This window comes from Oncorhynchus nerka, linkage group LG18, assembly GCF_034236695.1.
Source record: "Oncorhynchus nerka isolate Pitt River linkage group LG18, Oner_Uvic_2.0, whole genome shotgun sequence".
Lineage (NCBI taxonomy): Eukaryota > Metazoa > Chordata > Actinopteri > Salmoniformes > Salmonidae > Oncorhynchus > Oncorhynchus nerka.
In genome coordinates this window covers 62,290,825-62,315,752 of record NC_088413.1, presented here as the reverse complement: position 1 = coordinate 62,315,752, position 24,928 = coordinate 62,290,825, and the positions used below count along the sequence as shown (strand labels likewise).

The following is a 24,928-nucleotide window of genomic DNA, read 5'->3' as shown; positions in this document are numbered from 1 at the left end:
TTATGGAACATTTCTGGGATGTCTTGACCTGATTGTAGTTTGGCGTCGTAACTGACTTTAGTGGGCAAATGCTCACCTTCGATGGCCAGTGGCATGCTGGAGAAGTGTGCTCTTCACGGATGAATCCCGGTTTCAACTGTACCTGGGCAGATGGCAGTGTGGGCGAGTGGTTTGCTTATGTCATTGTTGTGAACAGTGCCCCATGGTGGGGTTATGGGCAGGCTTGAGCTACAGACAACAAACACAATTGCATTTTATCGATGCAAATTTGAATGCACAGAGATACTGTGATGAGATACTGAAACCCAATGTTTGGGATGCTCTGGATTGACGTGTACGACAGCATGTTTCAGTTCCCGCCAATATCCAGCAACTTTGCACAGCCATTGAAGAGAAGTGGGACAACATCCCACTGGCCACAATCAACAGCATGATCAACTCTATGTGAAGGAGATGTGTCACGCTGCATGAGGCAAATGGTGGTCACACCAGATACTGACTGGTTTTCTGATCCACACCCCTATCTGTGACCAACAAATGCATATCTGTATATTATATTTAAGTTCCTTGGCGTACACATCACGGACAAACTGAAATGGTCCACCCATACAGACAGTAGAGGTCGACCGATTAATCGGAATGGCTGATTAATTCGGGCCGACTTTCAAGTTTTCATAACAATCGGAAATTGGTATTTTTGGACACCGATTTGGCCTATTTATTTATTTATTTACAACTTTATTTAACTAGGCAAGTCAGTTAAGAACACGTTCTTATTTTCAATGACGGCCTAGGAACGGTGGGTTAACTGCCTTGTTCAGGGGCAGACTAACAGATTTTTACCTTGTCAACTCGAGGATTCAATCTTGCAACCTTACAGTTAACTAGTCCAACGCTCTAACCACCTGCCTCATTGCACTCCACGAGGAGCCTACCTGTTACGCGAATGCAGTAAGAAGCCAAGGTAAGTTGCTAGCTAGCATTAAACTTATCTTATAAAAAAACAATCAATCAATCATAATCACTAGTTAACTACACATGGTTGATGATATTACTAGTTTATCTAGAGTGTCCTGCGTTGCATATAATCGATGCGGTGCGCATTCGCGGAAAAAGGACTGTCGTTGCACCAACGTGTACCTAACCATAAACATCAATGCCTTTCTTAAAATCAATACACAACAACCACCCGAGCCACTGCCTGTTCACCCCGCTATCATCCAGAAGGCGAGGTCAGTACAGGTGCATCAAAGCGGGGACCGAGAGACTGAAAAATGGCTTCTATCTCAAGGCCATCAGACTGTTAAACAGCCATCACTAACATTGAGTGGCTGCTGCCAACATACTGACTCAACTCTAGCCACTTTAATAATGGAAAAATTGATGTAATAAATGTATCACTAACCACTTTAAACAATGCCACTTTACATAATGTTTACATACCCTACATTACTCCTCTCATATATATATATATATATATATACTCTATAGCATCTACTGCATCTTGCCTATGCCGTTCGGCCATCACTCATTCATATATTTTTATGTACATATTCTTATTCATTCCTTTAAACTTGTGTGTATAAGTTAGTTTTGAAATTGTTAGGTTAGATATTCCTGCATGGTCGGAACTAGAAGCACAAGCATTTCGCTACACTCTCATTAACATCTGCTAACCATGTGTATGTGACAAATTAACTTTTTATTTTATTTTGATATGTTATATTTTTGTACAGTGTAAATAAATATATAAATTAATCAAATGAAACGTTTGAATAATTGGATAATACATAAATAAGAAAAAACATGTATAGCATGTATTCATTTTAGTCATTATTTTTGTATTTCTTTGCTCATTTTTTAAATTGTGTGCATTTATTTAATTCTAATTACGGCAGGTCTGGTCCTCCATAGAAGTGCACTGTCCACTTTTCTTAATTGCTTGGACAGACTTGAAGAATGTTCCAGCTGTAAAGTAAACACTTGACATGTACTATAGAGTACGTTGGTCCATGTTTATATGTGAAAGTGTATAATATTGCTCTAAGCCTCTGACGTAATGTAAACATCTCAACTCTCCCCTCAGTAGCTGAGTTGAAGGCAGCAGCAATAGTGTGTACCACTGTGTACCAGGCAGAAGAAGTCTGTCACAGCTGCACACCTCCTTATTCTCCAGTCTACACTGGCCTCCTCAACCTTTCCATACTGTCCCCCAGCCTGTCTCACAAAGCCTCCTTTCAGTCCACTGCCTCCACAGCAGCCACTTCTCTGTCTCTGTGAGGAGCTGGAGTTGGTGCCAGGCACTGCTCTGCACATAGGCTAGTAGGCACAAGACAGGGTTGAGTGGGTTTAAATGCATAATGTGACCTACAGGAGTTCTTACTCACTACTGTGCCAAGCATACTGTATGTGAAGTAAATCATGTATCTCCTGTGGTTTAAATCACTCTTTTTACCTGTGAAAACAAGTGAAGCGAATCTCACCACGAGTGAATCTCTCCTGCTCCCCAGAGCTCTCTCCAGGTCTGAGTCTGCAGGTTACTCAATGAGCACTAAGTACCCTGATTGGAATCAGATGACTCTTCACTAGGAGGTGAGGGGAGATAGATAGATAGGTCAGATGAGCCCTTAAATCAGACTGCTCCGTCCGACAGCACTACTCTGGAGTTCAGCATAGTGATTGGTGGACATGGAGGTATATCTCTAGCATTGTTGTAACAGACCATGAGATCAATACACATCTCAGTCCTGTTTGTTTTTAGGCTGTGTACTTCCAAACTGAGTTCTGTCCCCAAACAGCACAGTCCAGTCTGTCACTCTCTGACGCGAAGGCTGTTCTCCCTGGATCACCTCTTGTTTGTGTTTGAAAGTGTCCACATGTTGGCAAATACATGTGCACACACTCATAAAGATAGTCACTGTCAGACCTGGTGGGTAGGTTGTGTGTGTGTGTGTGTGTGTCCGTCCCAGATTCCCCACTGTGTTTACTGTACTCACAGATCAATGGGGCTCACACATACACAGGGTGGCTAGTTGTGTGTTAACTCTGTCCCTGGTTAACAGCCACACTGCTGACTGGGCCACTGCCATCTTCAATATGAACATGCCAGTGCAAGCCATGAAATGTACTCCCCACCAGCCGACAATTGAAGTTCTGTGTGTGGCTATATGACCGAAAGAGAGTTTACATGCATATGAGTGCAAGAATTAGAGGACCGTTGAAAATGAGTCCGTACTCTTTTTGTATGTGGTGGGAGTACAGTAGGTCATATGCAGGTGGGCAGAGCGGAGCGTTGGGCCTGCTCTAGTCTAAACAATGCCTCTTTGACAGGCCTGCATTCTGCTGGGGATCAGAGTGCTTAGTTACTTCATGGACCAGGAGCTATTTGCAGGCTCATTCATTTAGCCAGGCTTCAGCCAGGCAGGCAGCATTCAGCTCTGCTCAACACCAAACCCATGCAGGGAGCGCTCAACTGTCGGAAACTTGTTCAGGCTCTACAAAGGCAAAACTTTTGATACAGCAGGCTTGACTTTCTGGAGCTGCGGGGCTTGTTAATTGGCCTGAAAGTCTTGTTTGTGTTTGTATGTAACCTGGAGCAGCACAGCAGAGTAGAGCAGCAGACCCCTTCCCTCCCACTGGCTCAGGCACAAGTCATTCAGCCTGCCAGTGGAAGGAGGAAGGCCAAAGGTTGGGGAGCAGGGGTTTTAATGGAGGGTAACACCATTTTCCCCACTTTTTTTTTATTTGCCCAACTGTTTACTCACCCTTTTCAGAAAATGCATTAAGTATAGGAAGCATTACCTTTTTCAGCGTGACCGGCAATCAGAGTTTACCCACCTATTTTTTTTATATTTTTTTTTACCGCTACATTAAAAAATATATATATATATATATAAAAAAAAGGCAAGTCAGTTAAGAACAAATTCTTATTTACAATGATGGCCTACCCCGGCCAAACATCAGTTTGGGAGTAACATTTGAATCTGATTACAAAAAAAACAGTTGCCAGCAACAATATTGTAATCGGACACCTTTGAACAACTAGATTACTTTTGAATTCAGAAAGGATGTTTGTGAAAAAATTACATTGACACTTCTGTTTTCTCAATGACATCCAATTCAGAATGTAAAAATGTAAAAGTTTGTTCCACCTCAGCGAGTCTGACCACAAGTCGGAGACTACTATGATGACACAGCAAATGCGTTTTGATGGATCCTTTTTTTATTTCTTAAGGGGAATGTAATCATAAAGTAACTGAACGTAATCAGATGACATTACTGAGCTTGTGTAATCCAAAATTTACATAACTGATGCCAATTTTGCACAGGTAACTAGTAATTGTAATGGATTACATTTACAAAGTAACCTACCCAACCCTGGGAAGGTCTCTGATGGCAGGTTCTTGTGTAACTGACTGACTTAGTAACTGATTTCTTAATAGTTTTCGTTTCTCATGTCCGTGTGGCTTTACAGTGACTTGATTTGGGCTGCCATTGCGATGATACTAGAGAGGGAGTACTTGAGACAGTAAGTGCCTTTTCTCTGCCCATGTGTAAGGTGAGTGGGTTAGCCCACGTCAGCTAGCACTTTACTTCACTCACTGAAGACCTGGCAACCTGATCTGGCTTGTCACCACATAGCCTACATGGGGTTGTGTAAAATAGGTGGACCTCTGAGAGGGGCGGGTTTGTTTGTGTCTTTCCTTTTGTTGATGCTATTAAGGGGCCATCGGCATTCCCTTGTCAACTAGTGAATAGCCTTTCTTGAGATTCTTAACGCCATGGCTAGAAACCATGAACACCCTAGGCTGTTACATCGTCGAAATGCACAGCCATGATTTGTGTTTTCATAGTCTGTATCATTGAATGCCTATCTCCTTCAGTCGCTCTGAGCCTCCCTATCGCTGTCTGCTCGGGCTGCATTCTCTGAGAGTTGCTGCCTGTTTCCACGGTGATTAAAGACTTGCATGTCCCACATATCTGAATAACGTGTAATGGCCTGTCAGACTGGCTGTAGGATGTCTCCTTCTGGTTGAGAGTGTGTGTGCACCTCTTTATTTCGTCTTGCTCTGTTTGACTCTTTCTTTCTCTCCTTGTCTGTCTTTCCCTCACTGTCTTTCACCCTCCCAGTCCCCCTCTTGTCTTTAGTTCCAGGGCAGAGGGTAGCCTATACTTAGATGAGCGGGCTGGATTCCTGTCCTCTATCTGCGGTAACTGCGGTTGTTGATGGTGGAGACATCAGTGATCTGATGTGACCCTCTGTCTCCCCACCTCTTAATCTCCAGCCTCACTTCCTCTTGGCACAGCACCCTGCAGTATCTGCTTACCCTCTGCCTCCTCTGTCTCTCCTCTCCATGGTGTCAGGCCTGCAGTCCCTTTGATTCCAATCCCCCTGATCAGAAATGTTGGCATCTCCACTGCTCGTTGCACCAGGAGAGGTTGATAGTCTGTCCCATACTAAATAAAATATTTGTTTATTTTTTCATTAGTTAATATAATTGAGGCTTTATGTTCTTAACTGTGTTTTACCAGATACAATGATATTTTACAGACTTTCAGCACACTTATACAGAAGGATATTCAACAAGCACGGCATTTACACAAATGACCGATTTTCTGAGAGAAATTGATAAAAGCATTGTGGGAGCGGTTTTCTTAGACTTCAGTGCGACTTTTGACATTATCGATCATAGTCTGCTGCTGGAAGAACATGTGTTAAGGCGTTACACCCCCTGCTATATTGTGGATAAAGAGTGTATTCTGTTAGACAGGTAAGAGGGTGTTCTTTAAATAACAGTGGTTTCCTTGAAAAGGGGAGAATTTGAGCTTTACAAAAATGCCAGAAGTATTACTGTACTCCTAATATTCAACAAAGAGCATTTATTTTTCCCATATGATAAAAAGCAGCCACAACTCGCATTTGCGGACCACGTTGCCAGAGCAGCGACACAGCTGAATGGATAACAGTGCACATGGGAAAATAGAGATTCTGACGTGATCAAAGAAAAGATAGCCTAGATGAAAGTAAAGAAGGTTAACATTGTTTCTAGTTGGTGTTAGGTACAAGTCAAGTGTCCTGGCTTCGCATCAGTTCAAAAGATTGACGAGTGACGGAAGTGACCGCCTGGGAGCTGTGTGTGAGAGCTGGGCAGTTCAGCTAAATCAACCACAGAACTGAACATTTTCAATTCTGACAAATAAAATTGTATGGATTGATTGGACTAAACCGATGAAAAGGAGCTTCATGTCAAATGTTCTTGTTTTGTAAAAATTTCATAAGACTAAAATTAAAAGTCATTTGTAATAGTTATCGTTTTTCTCAAAGGTGTCTCCTTATCGTCATAGTTTTAGTCAGGAAAAATAGGTTGACAAGTTTTTTTGTTTGTTGCTAAAGTTATTTTTGACCAAATGAACCCTGCTTCCCACTAGTACTGAGAGACCTCAGATGGGCAGAATGTCCATTCACTGTCAATCAATTACCGGCTAACACTCTTGTGCCTACCGGTAGTCTAGGAGACAGTTTGTAGCCGCTGGCACATCTGTTTGATATTCAGAGCCGATCACTGGTTTTATCTCACTGCTGCCATCTTCCCACGATCCAGCTACCAGACAAGCTCCACTTCACCATAAGACACAATAAGACAGTGGGGGACAAATACGGTCATTTTCACTAGGCACAGTCCCCTGAAACTATTCTGGGTTCAGATGAGGTAGAACACTGACGGATGGAGAGAAAGAAGGGAGGAGGAAGGTAGTAGGGTTTATTTGTTTCCCTCCTCCCTCCCTCCCATCGTGACTGATGTGTTAAGACTGGTCTGATCGAGGAGGAGAGGAGAAGCAGAGGACTGGTGGTGGTGTATCAGGATGGCAGTGTGTCAGTGGGCTCCTCACAGCTTGTTTGATTAGAGGGCTGTGGCGCAGACTGCTCTCTCTGTCTCTCTGCAGGATTAGTCTGACACCTCTCACTGCCACAGCTCTGAGGGAAGCACCATTCTATCTGCTGTGACCGAAGACACTGGAATTGGATCACACTTCTCACAGCTATGACAGACTGGCTGTGGTGTATAGAGTCTACTGTTTGAAGAATGTCTATACATTCAAGGGGATTCTGTATTCCTGTAACTGTCTCATTGTTAATTCATGATGGTGGTGCCTGATAATGGGATTTTTAAAAAGGGCCTTGTCTTTTATTCATAGAGGGGCATATGGTGTATTACCTCAAACAGAAATGTGTCTACAGGAATGTATGTGGGCCACTTTAGGGGAATCTCTTTTCTTTTTCCCTACTTTGGCCTTGATTCAATTTCAGTCCACACGTGTGTGTGTGTGTGTGTGTTTTGCCTGTTCACTGGTTTTTCCTCCATTCTGCCCATTTCCCCATGCGGAGTGAACATGCGTTGGTCAATTAATTTGTGTGCACTGTGCAGAAGCTGGCTTTGGTGTGAGATGGTCCGTTCTTAATGTCGTCCCATGGCAGCAGAAGTAGACACCTGTCCCTCCAGTGCCTCAGTCAGAGTCGCCTCCACACACACACACACACACCTCTACCTTTTCATTATCCAGGCTTGGCTTTGAAGATCACGGGCCGAGTCGACCATACTCACGCCCCCTGTTCTGGGAGCAGCTGTGGTCCTCTGTCGCTGCCAAACGGCCTGGGCTGTGTATGCAGCAGTGTTCCAGCGTCCAGCACTCCGTTCAGTTACAGGCAGCGCTGTGGTCCAGCCAGCATAGGCAGCCTTTGAAGTGTGAGCTAATAACCTCTCCTGGGCAGCAAGAGGAGAAGAATGAGAATGTGGCGCTCTGTTACAATATGGAAATGGATTATTATCCATACGAAGCAGCACTCTTAGAATAGGCTACCCCTCTCTCATAGACATTTGAGTTTGGCTTCAAAGGGTGAATGTACTTTAATGTAGCTATTTCAGGAGTAATTGGCATGTGGAGAATTGGCCCTCCCCCCATCACTAAATTGCTTTTGGGCATGAAAATAGCATGAAAATGTTTTCACTTTGTGGTATATAATTTTGCTGGAGTATATTATCTCTTGCCCTGCTTATCTCAGCCACTCCTATGGTTTTCTTTAAGAAGTAAGGAGAGAGTGTGAGGGAAGAGCGAGGGGAGGGACGGAAGAAGCGAAAGAGCACAGCCATGTATATTTATGGTTCTGAGAGAGCGGGAGGGGACAAGGAGAAAGGATTACACTGAGGCTCTGTATTTAGAGTGAACTGTTGTCAACCCCACAGCCTCTAGTAGGGATTGGTCTCAGTGAACCACGCAGTACACATGTGTTGAGATAAAAGAATGGAGGAAATGCCCCTGGAGGGAAAAGTAAAGTGTCTAATGTATGCAGATGCTTGTAATTTCAGACGGCTTGATGCCCTTTCGGTTACTATAGCTTTTAAGACCTTTGTGGTCCGATCAAGGTACAATGCTATTTTAATGTAAACAAACTGACAAGACTTTCAGCACGCTTCTAGGGAAGGACATTCAACAAGTACGGCACTTTCACAAATGATTGATTGGCTGAGAGAAATTGGGGATGAAAAGATTGTGGGAGTTGTTTTGTTAGACTTCAGTGTGGCTTTTGACGTAGTCTGCTGCTGGAAAAACATATGTGTTATGGCTTTACACCCCCTGCTGTATTGTGGATAAAGAGTTACCTGTCTAACAGAATACAGAGGGCATTATTTTAATGGAAGCCTCTCCAGCATAGTCCAGGAGGAAACTTCCGGCGCCGACAGAGATGGCCGCCTCGCTTCGCGTTCCGAGGAAACTATGCAGTTTTTTGTTTTTTTACGTGTTATTTCTTACATTAGTACCCCAGGTCATCTTAGGTTTCATTACATACAGCCGAGAAGAACTACTGAACATAAGAGCAGCGTCAACTCACCATCAGTACGACCAAGAATATGACTTTCGCGAAGCGGATCCTGTGTACTGCCTTTCACCCAGGACAACGGAATGGATCCCAGCCGGCGACCCAAAAAAACGACTTCGTAAAAGGGGGAAACGGAGCGGTCTTCTGGTCAGACACTGGAGACGGGCACATCGTGCACCACTCCCTAGCATTCTTCTCGCCAATGTCCAGTCTATTGACAACAAGGTTGATGAAATCCGAGCAAGGGTAGCATTCCAGAGGGACATCAGAGACTGTAACGTTCTTTGCTTCACGGAAACATGGCTCACTGGAGAGACTCTATCGGAATCGGTGCAGCCAGCGGGTTTCTCCACGCATCGCGCCGACAGAAACAAACATCTTTCTGGTAAGAAGAGGGGCGGGGGCGTATGCTTCATGGTTAACGTGACGTAGTGTGATCATAACAACATACAGGTACTCAAGTCCTTCTGTTCACCTGATTTAGAATTCCTCACCATCAAATGTCGACCGCATTATCTTCCAAGGGAATTCTCTTCGATTATAATCACAGCCGTATATATTTCCCACCAAGCAGACACATCGATGGCTCTGAACGAACTTTATTTGACTCTTTGCAAACTGGAATCCATTTATCCGGAGGCTGCATTCATTGTAGCTGGGGATTTTAACAAGGCTAATCTGAAAACAAGACTCCCTAAATTTTATCAGCATATCGATTGCGCAACCAGGGCTGGAAAAACTTTGGATCACTGCTATTCCCTGACGCATATAAGGCCCTGCCCCGCCCTCCTTTCGGAAAAGCTGACCACGACTCCATTTTGTTGATCCCTGCCTACAGACAGAAACTAAAACAAGAAGCTCCTGCGCTGAGGTCTGTTCAACGCTGGTCCGACCAAGCTGATTCCACACTCCAAGACTGCTTCCATCACGTGGACTGGGATATGTTTCCTATTGCATCAGACAACAACATTGACGAATACGCTGATTCGGTGAGCGAGTTCATTAGAACGTGCGTTGAAGATGTTGTTCCCATAGCAACGATTAAAACATTCCCAAACCAGAAACCGTGGATTGATGGCAGCATTCGCGTGAAACTGAAAGTCCGAACCACTGCTTTTAATCAGGGCAAGGTGACCGGAAACATGACCGAATACAAACAGTGTAACTATTCCCTCCGCAAGGCAATCAAACAAGCTAAGCGTCAGTATAGAGACAAAGTAGAATCTCAATTCAACGGCTCAGACACAAGAGGTATGTGGCAGGGTCTACAGTCAATCACGGATTACAAAAAGAAAACCAGCCCAGTCACGGACCAGGATGTCTTGTTCCCAGGCAGACTAAATAACTTTTTTGCCCACTTTGAGGACAATACAGTGCCACTGACACGGCCCGCAACTAAAACATGTGGACTCTCATCACTGCAGCCGACGTGAGGAAAACATTTAAACGTGTCAACCCTCGCAAGGCTGCAGGCCCAGACGGCATCCCCAGCCGCGCCCTCAGAGCATGCGCAGACCAGCCGGCTGGTGTGTTTACGGACATATTCAATCAATCCCTATCCCAGTCTGTTGTTCCCACATGCTTCAAGAGGGCCACCATTGTTCCTGTTCCCAAGAAAGCTAAGGTAATTGAGCTAAACGACTACCGCCCCGTAGCACTCACTTCCGTCATCATGAAGTGCTTTGAGAGACTAGTCAAGGACCATATCACCTCCACCCTACCTGACACGCTAGACCCACTCCAATTTGCTTACCGCCCAAATAGGTCCACAGACGATGCAATCTCAACCACACTGCACACTGCCCTAACCCATCTGGACAAGAGGAATACCTATGTGAGAATGCTGTTCATCGACTACAGCTCGGCATTTAACACCATAGTGCCCTCCAAGCTCGTCATCAAGCTCGAGACCCTGGGTCTCGACCCCGCCCTGTGCAACTGGGTACTGGACTTCCTGACGGGCCGCCCCCAGTTGGTGAGGGTAGGCAACAACATTTCCACCCCGCTGATCCTCAACACTGGGGCCCCACAAGGGTGCGTTCTGAGCCCTCTCCTTTACTCCCTGTTCACCCACGACTGCGTGGCCACGCACGCCTCCAACTCAATCATCAAGTTTGCGGACGACACAACAGTGGTAGGCTTGATTACCAACAAAGACGAGACGGCCTACAGGGAGGAGGTGAGGGCCCTCGGAGTGTGGTGTCAGGAAAATAACCTCACACTCAACGTCAACAAAACTAAGGAGATGATTGTGGACTTCAGGAAACAGCAGAGGGAACACCCCCCTATCCACATTGATGGGACAGTAGTGGAGAGAGTAGTAAGTTTTAAGTTCCTCGGCGTACACATCACAGACGAACTGAATTGGTCCACCCACACAGACAGCATCGTGAAGAAGGCGCAGCAGCGCCTCTTCAACCTCAGGAGGCTGAAGAAATTCGGCTTGTCACCAAAAGCACTCACAAACTTCTACAGATGCACAATCAAGAGCATCCTGTCGGGCTGTATCACCGCCTGGTACGGCAACTGCTCCGCCCACAACCGTAAGGCTCTCCAGAGGGTAGTGAGGTCTGCACAACGCATCACCGGGGGCAAACTACCTGCCCTCCAGGACACCTACACCACCTGATGTCACAGGAAGGCCATAAAGATCATCAAGGACAACAACCACCCGAGCCACTGCCTGTTCACCCCGCTATCATCCAGAAGGCGAGGTCAGTACAGGTGCATCAAAGCTGGGACCGAGAGACTGAAAATCAGCTTCTATCTCAAGGCCATCAGACTGTTAAACAGCCACCACTAACATTGAGTGGCTGCTGCCAACACACTGACTCAACTCCAGCCACTTTAATAATGGGAATTGATGGGAAATGATGTAAAATATATCACTAGCCACTTTAAACAATGCTACCTAATATAATGTTTACATACCCTACATTATTCATCTCATATGTATATACTGTACTCTATATCATCGACTGCACCTTTATGTAATACATGTACCACTAGCCACTTTAACTATGCCACTTTGTTTACATACTCATATCATATGTATATACTGCACTCAATACCATCTACTGTATCTTGCCTATGCCGCTCTGTACCATCACTCACTCATATATCTTTATGTACATATTCTTATCCCCTTACACTTGTGTCTATAAGGTAGTAGTTTTGGAATTGTTAGCTAGATTACTTGTTGGTTATTACTGCATTGTCGGAACTAGAAGCACAAGCATTTCGCTACACTCGCATTAACATCTGCTAACCATGTGTATGTGACAAATCAAATTTGATTTGATGATTTGATTTGATCAGGAATGCCCCAGGGCAGCTGTCTAGCCCCCTTACTTTTTTTCAATCTTTACTAATGACATGCCACTGGCCTTGAGTAAAGCCAGTGTGTCTATGCATGCGGATGACTCAACACTACACGTCAGCTACTACAGCGAGTGAAATCACTGCAACACAAAGAAATGCAGTTAGTTTCAGAATGGGTGGCAAGGAATAAGTTCTAGTGCATTCGGAAAGTATTCAGAACCCTTGACTTTTTACACATTTTGTTATGTTACAGCCTTATTCTAAAATTGATTAAATAGTTTTTTCCTCATCACACAATAACCCATAATGACAAACCAAAAACTGTTTTTTGGGGCGTTTTTGCAATTTTATTAAAAATAATCATAATTACATAAGTATTCAAACCCTTTACTCAGTATTTTGTTGAAGCACCTTTTGGCAGCGATTACAGCCTTGTCTTGGGTATGATGCTATAAGCTTGGCACATCTGTATTTGGGGAGTTTCTTCCATTCTTCTCAAGCTCTGTCAGGTTGCATGGGGGGTGTTGCCGCACAGCTATTTTCCGGTCTCTCCAGAGATGTTCGATCGGGTTCAATTCTGGGCTCTGGCTGGGCCAATTCAGAGACTTGTCCCGAAGCCACTCCTGTGTTGTCTTGGCTGTGTGCCTAGGGTCGTTGTCCTGTTGGAAGGTGAACCTTCCCCCCCCAGTCTAACGTCCTGAGTGCTCTGGAGCAGGTTTTCATCAAGGATCACTCTGTACTTTGTTCCATTCACCTTTCCCTCGATCCTAGTCTCCCAGTCCCTGCCACTGGAAAAACATCCCCACAGCATGATGCTGCCAACACCATGCTTCACCGTAGTGAAGGTGCCAGGTTTCCTCCAGATGTGATGCTTGGCATTCAGGCCAAAGAGTTCAGTCTTGGTTTCATCAAACCAGAAAATATTTTTTCTCATGGTCTGAGTCCTTTTAGGTGACTTTGGCAAACTCCAAGCCGGATGTTGTGCATTTTACTGAGGACTGGCTTCCGTCTGGCCACTCTACCATAAAGGCCTGGTTGGTGGAGTGCTGCAGAGCTGGTTGTCCTTCTGGAAGGTTCTCCCATCTCCACAGAGGAGCGCTGTCAGAGTGACCATCGGGTTTTTGGTCACCTCCCTGATCAAGGCACTTCTCCCCTGTTTATTCAGTTTGGCTGGGCAGCCAGCTCTAGGAAGAGTCTTGGTGGTTCCAAACTTCTTCCATTTAAGAATGATGGAGGCCACTGTGTTTTTGGGGACCGGTAAATGCTGCAGAATTTTTTGGGCACCTTCCATCTAGATGACCCTGAGGTCAACATATATCACTGACCACCAGAGACCTCCCAAGCAATGAGCAGTGGCAAGGGGGCAGGTGGCCATGTCTCATGGTGGTCTAACAGAATTGAGCACCCTGATGCTTGTGAATGCTCCTCTTAAGAGCAACGAGTCAATAAAAGGTTTGAGGTGTTGGAGGGTGTGTGTGGGGGAGCATCCCAGTCCTTGGAGATCCTAGCTGTTGTAATCCTAGCTGTGTGTATGTCATCTCTTCCCTTCCAAATGTCTGTGTCACTATCGAGTGTAAGTTTCTACCATTTTCTTTTTTGATACAGACCTTTTTTATGTTTTCTGTTTTCAGGAAGGAAGTGCAGTATGAAGATTTAAACATTTGTTTTTATAATGAAAGCAGTCCAAAACAACCTTTGTCATTCTTCTTTCGTCTCTGAAACATGAATTAGGCTATTTCAGTGTACTGGCCAGCCTTTCAGTTCTAAGCCTGTAACAAAAATCATTAAGTCAGTGTATTTAAACAGGGTGCTTAAGGCACTCTGAATAAGAAGCCTGATATGTCAATCGCAGCTATGTAGAGGATTGTGTGCATGTCTGTGCATATTCGTTTGTGTTCCTCTATTGCAGTGATCCCTGAAATGAAAGGAGAGCCGCACACTCTAGGAGCTCAGATACAAGAATTGAATAACTTAATATATGCAGTGATCCCTGATGGCCTTGGCTGAGACTGAGGTCTCATGGGAGAGGGGTAGTTGGCTATAGGTAATAGTAGTCCTCTGCTTTGCTCAGCTCTAACTGTTGTTCTGTCCTGAGCCTGAGGCATTTAGTCAATCTGGCCTTATACAGAGATCGAGGGAGAGAGCCCTTGAGCTGCTCACAGCGTATTCTGGAGTTAAACGGCTCAAGAAATGAAATGGCAGGGCTCCTATTCATCTCATAATATTACAATATTAGATTAATTGAATGTCATTGTTTCATAGACCGGAGGGGAACCTACAATAACAAGGAACACTAATAGAATTTCAAATGAACTTTTTGAAGGAACGGTTATGTAGGGAGAGCAGCTTTCTGACAAAATGTATCTGATTCTTACTGTTTTGATAACGTTTTTAATAGAGCAGACACAAAAGCTCTTGATGTGCCAATCCCTTCCCTGCATGTACCAACGTTTGTCCTGCTGCATTTGGATAGGTGCCTGGTTTGGCTTAAGGTGACTGTCTAAAGGCTGAAGCTAGGTTTCCATTGAATTGGCGACAGATTTTCATGCATTCTTGAATATATAAATATTCAAGAATCTGCATTAAGAAAATATGTGCATTTTCCCAACAGTGGTGATTCCACCAAATTGACTTGTTGCGGATACAGATCAGTGCATGATGACTAGTGCACACGAAATGTACTTTTTCGCTTAAGTTATCATGCACAGAACTCTAATGTTCAATAAGTGTTTCCATCGCATTTTCAACTCTACCAATAGTTTTATCACAAAAGCTGTTGCGTTAAATACCCAATGTTCTAGGTCTGTTAGTATCATGGCAAGGAAACAAAACACAAAGCAGATTTGACTTATTTATAAAAACAGCCTTAATGTTGAAAATCAACATAATGTTGTCATCCAGAGTCACATTTATTTATTTCCAATCTATAGCACATAATATTTAACATACAGCAGGTTTTTAAAGGACCAAAGAGTGTGGTCTGCTTCGTGTTTTCATATTTGCCATTAAAAAAATATTGCGATACTGGTATACTGGCCCTAAAATATGCCTACTCCAGTCTTGGCATGTGCGCTGTAGCCAACAGCTTGCAGATAGTGTGGGTAGGCTAGTTTACATGATAAGATTATTATGGATAAGAGCGAGAATCTTTTTATTCGATTATCATGTCAACAGAATAAGACCCTCTATTTATTGGAAAGGAGCATCAAGCTCATCACAGTGCACTTTCACCACCCTGTGGAGTTCATTTCAGCAATAATGCACGAGGGTGTTTTGACATGGGACTCTGGTGTTTTATTGCTTTTATACAACAGGTTACCAGTTAATCCCCTTTTCTGACAGCCATTGCAGAAAAACCTTCACTGCCCTACTGATTCCTGCATGTCTAATGTTAATGTTAGGCTCAGGTTGCTGGTCCACTTGCTCTTCTTCTTGTTTAATTTCTTCCTTCTTGTTGGCACCATTCTTCAAATGTTAGTGGATAAAACAAATCTAAAGTAACTTTAAATTCATCCACGACGAGTTACAGGTGCTACGGCTAGTTGTGGTAGTGCATTGCTAGGTAAGGATAGGCTCTAAAAATGGGAATTCCAAACCACCTGTTGTATAACAACATAACTTATTTATTCTGTAGCCTAATAAACTGCATGGTTTCCCGAGTGGGAGGACCGCACACCATATCATTGCGATATGACGGTTATTATATCAATATTTGTGCATAAAGGTGTTTTCACTAACATTTATCTCATAATTCATTTTACCGACACTAAAAGATCCCACCATGTCGAACGAAAAAATTCTGACGGCATTTATAAAATTGGTATGACTTTACTCGCATATAAACTGAGGATGGAAACGTGGTTAGTATGATAAACCTTGGTCTGAGAAAGTCTGCTTCTCCCCCCCAATCTAAGGAATGGTCACAAACAACCAGAGTACAGTTTAATGGCCTTTGGAGGATGTTACACAGAAACTGGTGAAGCAAATGAAATGACCTAAAACTTGAATCATAAATTAATGTCAGAAATATGCCTACCGTCTGTTTCTAGATGGAAGAACGCTGGGCCATCAGTCTGACCTGTCACCTGTATGTCCCCTGTACCTGTCTCTTCTCACCTGTGTCCTCTTTCCTCTCCATAGAGCTGCCAGAGAACTGGACAGACACACGGGAGACCCTGCTGGAGGGCATGGTGTTCCAGCTCAAGTACCTGGGCGTCACGCTGGTGGAGCAGCCCAAAGGAGAGGAGCTCTCCGCAGCCGCCGTCAAGAGGATTGTTGCCACGGTCAGCAACACACACACACACACTTCTATACTCCCACTCATCCTCTCCCAAGGAGTTGTGCACACCAACCCCTCAAAATGCAAACTCCATTCTATATAGATTCCCTGACCTTTAAAGGCCCTTTTGACAATTTTCCCAAAAATACAGTGGATTGTGATCTACTCCTTATATTTTAATACCCGTACCACCACAGTATAAAACAGTCCCATTTATTTTCCCATTAAGTTGTAGCCTTCATTTGATTAGTACTGATGCAATTAGTACTGATGCATCTGTGTGTTGCTTTGGCCAGGGTTATTATACACTAAGAGAAAGGCTTATTGTTAATAAATCTGTCAGCTCCACGCTAATTGAATTAGGGAACGCTGATCAGGCCCAGGGCACACAGGACAGAGTCTCATAGGTGACTCACTAGGCTCTCTGTCGCCACCCTGACCAGACTAACAAGGTCCTGACAGTTAATACACTAGGTAGTGTTGTTTTGGACCCAATACTTATTGTATTGACTGGTTGAAAGCAGGATTTTAGAGAATGGCTTTAGATGACTGCCTTGAGTCTTTCTACTGCTGTCCTTCTCCTTTCCGGGTGTAAACAAGCTCTGTTGTTTATTGCTCTGCCCAGGGCTCTCTGTCGACATTGTTAAGCACCTGAGTGGTGTTTGTGTGTTATAGAACTCTAAAAAGCTGCTTGTCTTGACTCTGTGTGTTAGGGATATCATTAGCAGCTGAGGGGTCTGGATGCATCCCTTCAGACTATAGTATGAAGTTGTCTAATATATCTGTTTCTCCAGTATCATTGTAGCTAGAAAGCTGTTATCCTCCCCCAGGGTTTTCTGAATCATGTGTTTTGTTTCTCTGAGGGAAGTGTGTTTAGGCTAGGGCGTGTAGGTTTGATTAATGCCTGCTGGTGTCAAGGCTGTGTTTTGGACAAGTTCTGTGTCAGCACTGGAGGAGGTAGCAGAAATGTAAATAGACCATCTAGATATGTACCTTTAGCACAGATTTGCACACTGGCAAGTGTCGCAAATGTTTGTGATTGCATTAGTTGATTTTAAATATTTAATATTGTCTGTCTTTCTAGGCCAAAGCCAGTGGCAAGAAACTCCAGAAAGTGATATTAAAGGTGTCCCCTCGAGGAATCATTCTCTACGACTACGCCTCTAACCAGCTGATTGAGAACATCTCCATATACAGGTTAGTGCTCATGTCTCCCTCTTTGTTTCTCTCTCTCTCCGCTTTTCACTGACGGAGAAGAAGATATACTCATGCTCTGGTTGTGAGCAGCTGAAATGTCAAATTCTATCAGGCCAAGTTCAGAATTTGTTTTACTTGCAAAAAACTTTTTTTTCCCCCACCAAAATCTCCCTTCCCTTCCAAGACCATCTCATCTATCACGTTGAGCCTAAAAGTGTTGGGATTTGCAGTGATCTCCTCTCCCTCAAGAGGCCTCTATAACATCTGTGTGTCTGAGCCCTCACCTGGGGTGGGAATACTGACAAATGGGAACGCACGATAGCACACGTGCGCAAGCACAACACACACCCTCAATTTCACCTTTCAAAAACAGAGTGTGACTTGTAACTGCTTAGGTCAAACTTCAATCACTTGTCTAACATTCCACATTTATGAGAAGTGGCGTTTTAACTGGGTCTCAAGGCCAGAACTTGGATTACTCTCTCAGTGACAGAGGGGTTGGCAGAATCACAACCACATCGCTCAACTCTCCATCATACTGAAGCACTAACTATCCAACTATCCGGCTTTTATAGGGGAATCCTTTTACACGTTGCATTTTTATATCACTGAGTTATTAGTAAACTAGACATTTGATCTCTGCAGTGATGTTGACAGTTTGAGCAGCAGTGTACTGGTGTGGAAAGGAACAGGGAGGGCAGATGGTCATTCATTATGTCCGTCATCCCTCTTCTCTTGGTCCCCATCCGACTGGCCAAACCACCTGTCAATCAGGTCTTGGGGTGACGATATCACCAATGATGTCATTTCTCTGAACATCTGCAGAACAGAGCATGTTCCAGGGGACAGTGTTAGAGAAAGAGCAGAACTGTAGTTAAGAGTCCAGGTCCAATCCAATAATGCTAAAACACCACAGGCCCAGGTGGGCTGGGCGGACACAGCAGGCATCAGTCTTTATGGATGACACGAATGGAGCCATGGTACGCTGTGGATCAACTACAGATAATGTCCTCAAGTTAAAACCTTTCGCCTGGATCTTTTGAGTGGCTCTCCACCCGCACGCTATAGTGTGTGGGCGGAATCTGTGTGGAATGTGTTGGGTTTATTTGATGTGGAAATGAAAGATTTAAGGGTCTAAATCTGATTGTAGTGTGCTTAAAGGCTCAGTGAAGATGAAGTTGTGTGATAGCAACCGTCTCATCCGCGGTGTCTCTTAGATTTTTAGGTTTTTATTCAAACTAGTTTGTCTCTCTGTGATCCCCTGCCTCAGGATATCCTACTGCACAGCAGACAAGATGCACGACAAAGTGTTTGCCTACATCGCCCAGAGCCAACAGAACGAAACTCTGGAGTGCCACGCCTACCTCTGCACCAAGAGGAAGGTGGTGAGTCCGTGCGTGCCTGTGGGCCCTCTTTCAAATAGTCTCCCTCCAAGGGGGGTTTGTGAATGATTGTGCCACTCCCTCTTTCCTTCCCCTTGTTAATTTAGCTCTGGTCCAAAGGCCACCCTTCCTCCCAGCTGCATGAAACAACTTGTAATGAAAAGGAGAAGTTGGACTGCGCAATAGGGAACGACACCTAAGTTAATGTTCCTTCGTCAAGTAGGCCCTAGTTCTGCTCTCATCCGTCATCAATGGATTTTCTTCCCCCCTCTTAAAACACTTAGCCAACATCTTGTTTGTCATACTTATTGTGTTTATCTCCCCCTGCCTCTCTCTCTCTCTCTCTCTCTCTCGCTCTTCCCCCCCAGGCCCAGGCAGTGACGTTAACAGTGGCCCAGGCCTTCAGAGTGGCGTTTGAGTTCTGGCAGGCCGCCAAAGAAGGTAGGCATGGTCACCCCGGACGACTAGAGAAGTGTGACGGCTGACTGATATCCTTTGAGCGTAACCATTCTTATCCTCCTCTCTCCCTTTCCTTCCCCCCTACTCTTTCATTCTTTCACCATGTTGCCCCTTCTCTTTCAGTACACACTTCATTCTCTCCTGTTCACATGCAATGCATGTAGCTATTCTCTGCAACAGCTGCATGAGGGACAATCAAGTGGAGTTTCTCAATCCCACCATGGCTCCTGTACTATGTGGCAACATCAATTGCCACATAGTACTTGGCCCTGACCACTTCACAGAGGCGTGTGAAATAGTTATCTCCCCAACAGGAAGGTCCACATTTGATTAAAACATTGCCTCTGTTGGCACAACCAGGCCAGAAATGAGAACCTGGCTTAGTTCAGTAAACCCACTTTATTAAGGGCAGATTACTCTGGTTAAAGGCTGTTATGTTAAATGTGCAACCAGAGGGAAAAAACTCTCAACCACCTTTACTCCCCACACAGAGACGTGTACAAAGCTCTCCCTCGCCCTCCATTTGGCAAATCTGACCATAATTCTATCCTCCTGATTCCTGCTTACAATTAAAAAATGAAAGCAGGAAGCACCCGTGACTCGGTCAATAAAAAGTGGTCAGATTAAGTAGATGCTAAATAACAGGACTGTTTTGCTAGCACAGACTGGAATATGTTCTGGGATTCTTCCGATGGCATTGAAGACCTTCACAAGGCAGCAGGGCCAGACGGATAACCAGGACGTGTACTCCGAGCATGTGCTGACCAACTGGCAAGAGTCTTCACTGACATTTTCAACCTCTCTCTGTCTGAGTCTGTAATATCAACATGGTTCAAGCAGACCACAGTAGTCCCTGTGCCTATTTTTTAGTTTGAGCATGTACCAGGCTAAACCTGTGTGTGTGTGTGTGTGTGTGTGTGCGTGCGTGCGTGCATTGAAAGTGCTGTTTTAGGAAGGTGTCAAACACCCATACATGGTTTTCACACATCAGAAGAACATGTATGTAATTTACTGCATGTATGACTTCTATGTAAATGAGAACTCCTGGGGGTATTCTCTACGTGTGTCAGAATTTCTCCCTCTTCACCACTGTATTACCGCCACACCGGCGTGACTTTACTTTCATTCATCTGATGACTGTTATCTAATCAACTAACTACAGTGGCAAGTAAAAGTATGTGAACCATTTGGAATTACCTGGTTTTCTGCATACATTTATCATAAAATGTCATCTGTTCTTCATCTTAGTCACCACAATAGACAAACACAGTGTGCTTAAACTAGTAACACAAAATGTTTGTATTTTTCTTGTCTATATTGAATACAGCATTTAAACATTGACGGTGTAGGTTGGAATAAGTATGTGAACCCCTAGGCTAATGACTTTTCCAAAAGCTAATTGGAGTCAGGAGTCAGGTAACCTGGAGTCTAATCAATGAGACGACACTGTAGATGTTGGTTAGAGTTGCCCTGCCCTCCAAAAAACACTCACAAAATTTGAGTTTGCTATTCACAAGAAGCATTGCCTGATGTGTACCATGCCTCGAACAAAAGAGATCTCAGAATACCTAAGATTAAGAATTGTTGACTTGCATAAAGCTGGAAAGGGTTAGAAATGTATCTCTAAAAGCCATGATGTTCATCAGTCCACGGTAAGACCAATTGTCTGTAAATGGAGAAAGTTCAGTACTATTGCTACTCTCCCTAGGAGTGGCCGTCCTGCAAAGATGACTGCAAGAGCACAGTGCGGAGTGCTTTGAGGTTATGAAGAACTCTAGTGTCAGCTATAGGCTATCAGAAATCTCTGGAACATGCTAACATCTCTGTTGACGGGTCTACGATACGTAAAACACTAAACAAGAATGGTGTTCATGGGAGGACACCACGGAAGCCACTGCTGTCCAAAAAATCATTGCTGCACGTCTGAAGTTCGCAAAAGAGCACCTGGAAAAAGAGCACCTGTTCCATAGCGCTTCTGCAAAATATTCTGTGGACTGATGAAGCTACAGTTGAGTTGTTTGGAAGGAACACACAACACTATGTATGGAGAAAAAAGGCACAGCACAGCACACCAACATCAACCTCATCCCAACTGTAAAGTATGGTATGGTAGTAACGTCATGGTTTGGGGCTGCCTCAGGGCCTGGAAAGCTTGCTATCATCGACAGAAAAATTAATTAAGGCTATTTGTCTGCCAATTGAAGCTCAACAGAAGTTGGGTGATGCAACAGGACAACAACCCCAAACACAGAAGTAAATCTACAACAGAATGGCTTCAACAGAAGACAATATGCCTTCTGGGGTGGCCCAGTCAGAGTCCTGACCTCAACCCAATTTTTAAAATGCTATGGCCTGACCTCGAGAGCGGATCACCCCAGACATCCTAAGAATATTGCTGAACTGAAACAATTTTGTAAAGATGAATGGTCCATAATTCCTCCTGACGGTTGTGCAGGTCTGATCCGCAACTACAGAAAATGTTTGGTTGAGGTTATTGCTGCCAAAGGAGGATCAAGCAGTTCTTAAATCCAAGGGTTCACATACTTTTTCCACCTTACACTGTGAATGTTTACACGGTGTGTTCAATAGACATGAAAATGTAGAATTGTTTGTGTGTTATTAGTTTAAGCAGACTGTGTTTGTCTATTGTTGTGACTTAGATGAAGATCAGATCAAATTTTATGACCAATTTATGCAGAAATCCAAGGTAATTCCAAAGGGTTCACATACTTTCTCTTGCCACTGTATGTTTACTTGGTACCCGATTTTTCTTTTTTATCTTATCTTTTTAAAATAGTTCATCGGGTAACAATTAACTCATTAGGATTTGGGGCACCAGGAGAGCAGTTCTTTAACCTCTTGAGTGTAGGGGGCAGTATTTTGATGTTTGGATGAAAAACGTACCCAAATGAAACTGCCTATTTCTCAGGCCCAGAATCTAGAATATGCATATAATTGTCAGATTAGGATAGAAAACACTCTAAAGTTTCTAAAACAGAACTGATATTGCAGGCAAAAACCTGGGGGAAATCCAACCAGGAAGTGCTGTTTTTCCTGAAACCTCTCTGTTCCATTTCATGCCTTCCCTCTATTTAAAAGGATATCAACCAGATTCCTTTCTCTATGGCTTCCACATGGTGTGAACTGTCTGTAGACATAGTTTCAGGCTTTTATTCTGAAAAGTTAGCGAGAACGATCACATCGGGTCAGTGGATGGCTGGATGCCAGCAGAGTTTTGCATGTGCAACAGCTTGGAGAAGACATTTTCTCTCTCTCTCCTATTGAAAAAGCTACGGTCCGGTTGAAATATCAATTATTTATTGTAAAAACAACCTGAGGAATGATTTATAAAAAACGTTTGACATGTTTCTACGAACTTTACGGATACTAATTTTCGTCTGCCCCGTCGTGACCGCTCGAGCCTGTGGATTTCTGAACAAAACGCGCCAACCAAATGGAGGTATTTTGGATATAAGGAACATTTATTGTGTAACTGGGAGTCTCGTGAGTGCAAACATCCGAAGACCATCAATGGTAAGCAATTCATTTTATTGCTTTTCTGACTTTTGTGACCATCTACTTTGCTGCTAGCTGTTTGTAATGTTTTGTCTGCTGAGAGAGATGTCCTAACATAAACGCTTGGATAGCTTTTTCTGTAAAGCTTTTTTTAAATCTGACAGGCCAGGTGGATTAACAACAAGCTACGCTGTGTTTTGATATATAGCACTTGTGATTTCATGAAAATGTAATATTTGTAGTAATTTGATTTGAATTTGACGAACATGATCCCGCTAAAGGGATGGGTGCGCCAAGAAGTTAGTTACCATCTCCCGAATTAAACTCTAAAGGTCTTAACCTATCACATCTATAAACAGTCAACTTATTAATCATAACCTTTATCATATAATTCTGAACAGTTGTAACCTCCTGCCTCTGCAAAAACCCCAGCCTTACTTATGATTCAGTACTACACAAATTGGTTTAATTATTTATTTACTAGCTAGATAAATGGTAACACAGGATAAACATACTTAATACATTAAAAACAGGTCTCTAGTTGACTGACTATATGGTGGCTTGTTACAAAAGAAATGGATAGAGAGGGGAGGGGGGGCCAGAGACAAAATACTTTGGTACATTTAGAAACTACTCTCACAGTAATCATTTTCTTTGCACACAAACTGCCACACATTTGGAGTAAGAACGCATGAATGTATTTACATGTAAATGTCTTTGTTTTTCATGTATTTCTGTCAGAACCAGGCCTTCTTGAAAGAAAGGTTGTTGGGCCTTTTTGCGGCACGCTTGTAAGGCCCTGATTGTCCAAAACGGGTCCCCACCCGTCTCTTACTGTTCAGTCCCTCCAGGATTTTCTAATTTCTGGTGCCAAAAATGCTTGATTTTGCGGCAGCTTTTTTCTTAAATTCTGGGATATATTTTGCGATGTTTTTTTCATGTTCTTTTCATATAAAGCAAAAAAAAGTAATATGTGCTCAGTTTTAGGACGATTTCAAGCATAATCCATAACACAAAAACAATTAGAAACATTGAAAGTGTTTATTTTCCTGAACAAACAGCTTCCACACCTTTTTTGTTAAAAAAAAGAGCTATCTCAGAGTTTCAACATAAAAGTACACACACTATATGTGCAACTGATATGGAGGAGGATGAAATGGACGATTACATTAAGATATAGGCCTAGATGAGCTAGGCCCTTGGTTACCCCCCACCTCTCGTTTTGTTCAGAAAGAGCTGTGTTTATTCAAAAAAAGAAACAGCCCAAAAGAGCACTTTGTCTCTAATTGTTTTCATGGAAGATGAACTTGAGATATAATATGTCTTAATTGCAAATTGACCAAGGGCCTAGCTCATCTAGGCCTAAATCTTAATGTAATCGTCCATTTCATCCTCCTCCATATCAGTTGCTCCACTGCGGAGTCATTGGTAGTGGTACCATAAGTTTTAGAGAGTTTAAAACTGCAAAGCTGACAAATTGCACTCCGTGCTTTGAGCAGCATCTCCATAGACAGACTGGGGAGAGTATAGAGTGCCGACCACCCTACTAAAGCCAAGGTTAGCGGAGTACAAGTTTGAGTAAAATGCCACTCACCTTGATTGGTCAAAATTAGCTCACTCTGGCATAATATGTGCTGATTGGTTGGTTTTGCATTGAATTATGCAATCACAGAATCCTGGAGGGGCTGACTGCTGCTCTCCTTTGCCGTCGCCCGGCATCCGGCGACCTGTCGTGTAGTCCTGAACAGAACTACAGAGCTCACTCTACTGCCACTCGCTCTGGAACATTATTCTTTGAAGATAGGCTAGACAGCCGTGTCGATGGTTCTCTGTGGGGTGATGAGAGTAGCGTACTACAGTGATTTGAGAAGAGTAGTAGAATGGTCCCACTTTATT

The 24,928-nt window shown here is 43.6% G+C and overlaps 1 protein-coding gene across 2 annotated transcripts in view; it reads left to right on the top strand.

Annotated features, from left to right (window-relative positions):
- LOC115146295 (low density lipoprotein receptor adapter protein 1-B-like) overlaps positions 1 to 24,928 on the top strand; it is a 66,348-nt gene that overhangs the window by 20,116 nt on the left and 21,304 nt on the right. For both annotated transcript variants that reach the window (XM_029688290.2, XM_029688291.2), the window contains exons 2-5: positions 16,340 to 16,482; positions 17,563 to 17,675; positions 18,946 to 19,060; positions 19,426 to 19,498. In XM_029688290.2, coding sequence (XP_029544150.1) covers positions 16,340 to 16,482; positions 17,563 to 17,675; positions 18,946 to 19,060; positions 19,426 to 19,498 — 444 coding nt within the window. The remainder of the gene's footprint in view (positions 1 to 16,339; positions 16,483 to 17,562; positions 17,676 to 18,945; positions 19,061 to 19,425; positions 19,499 to 24,928) is intronic.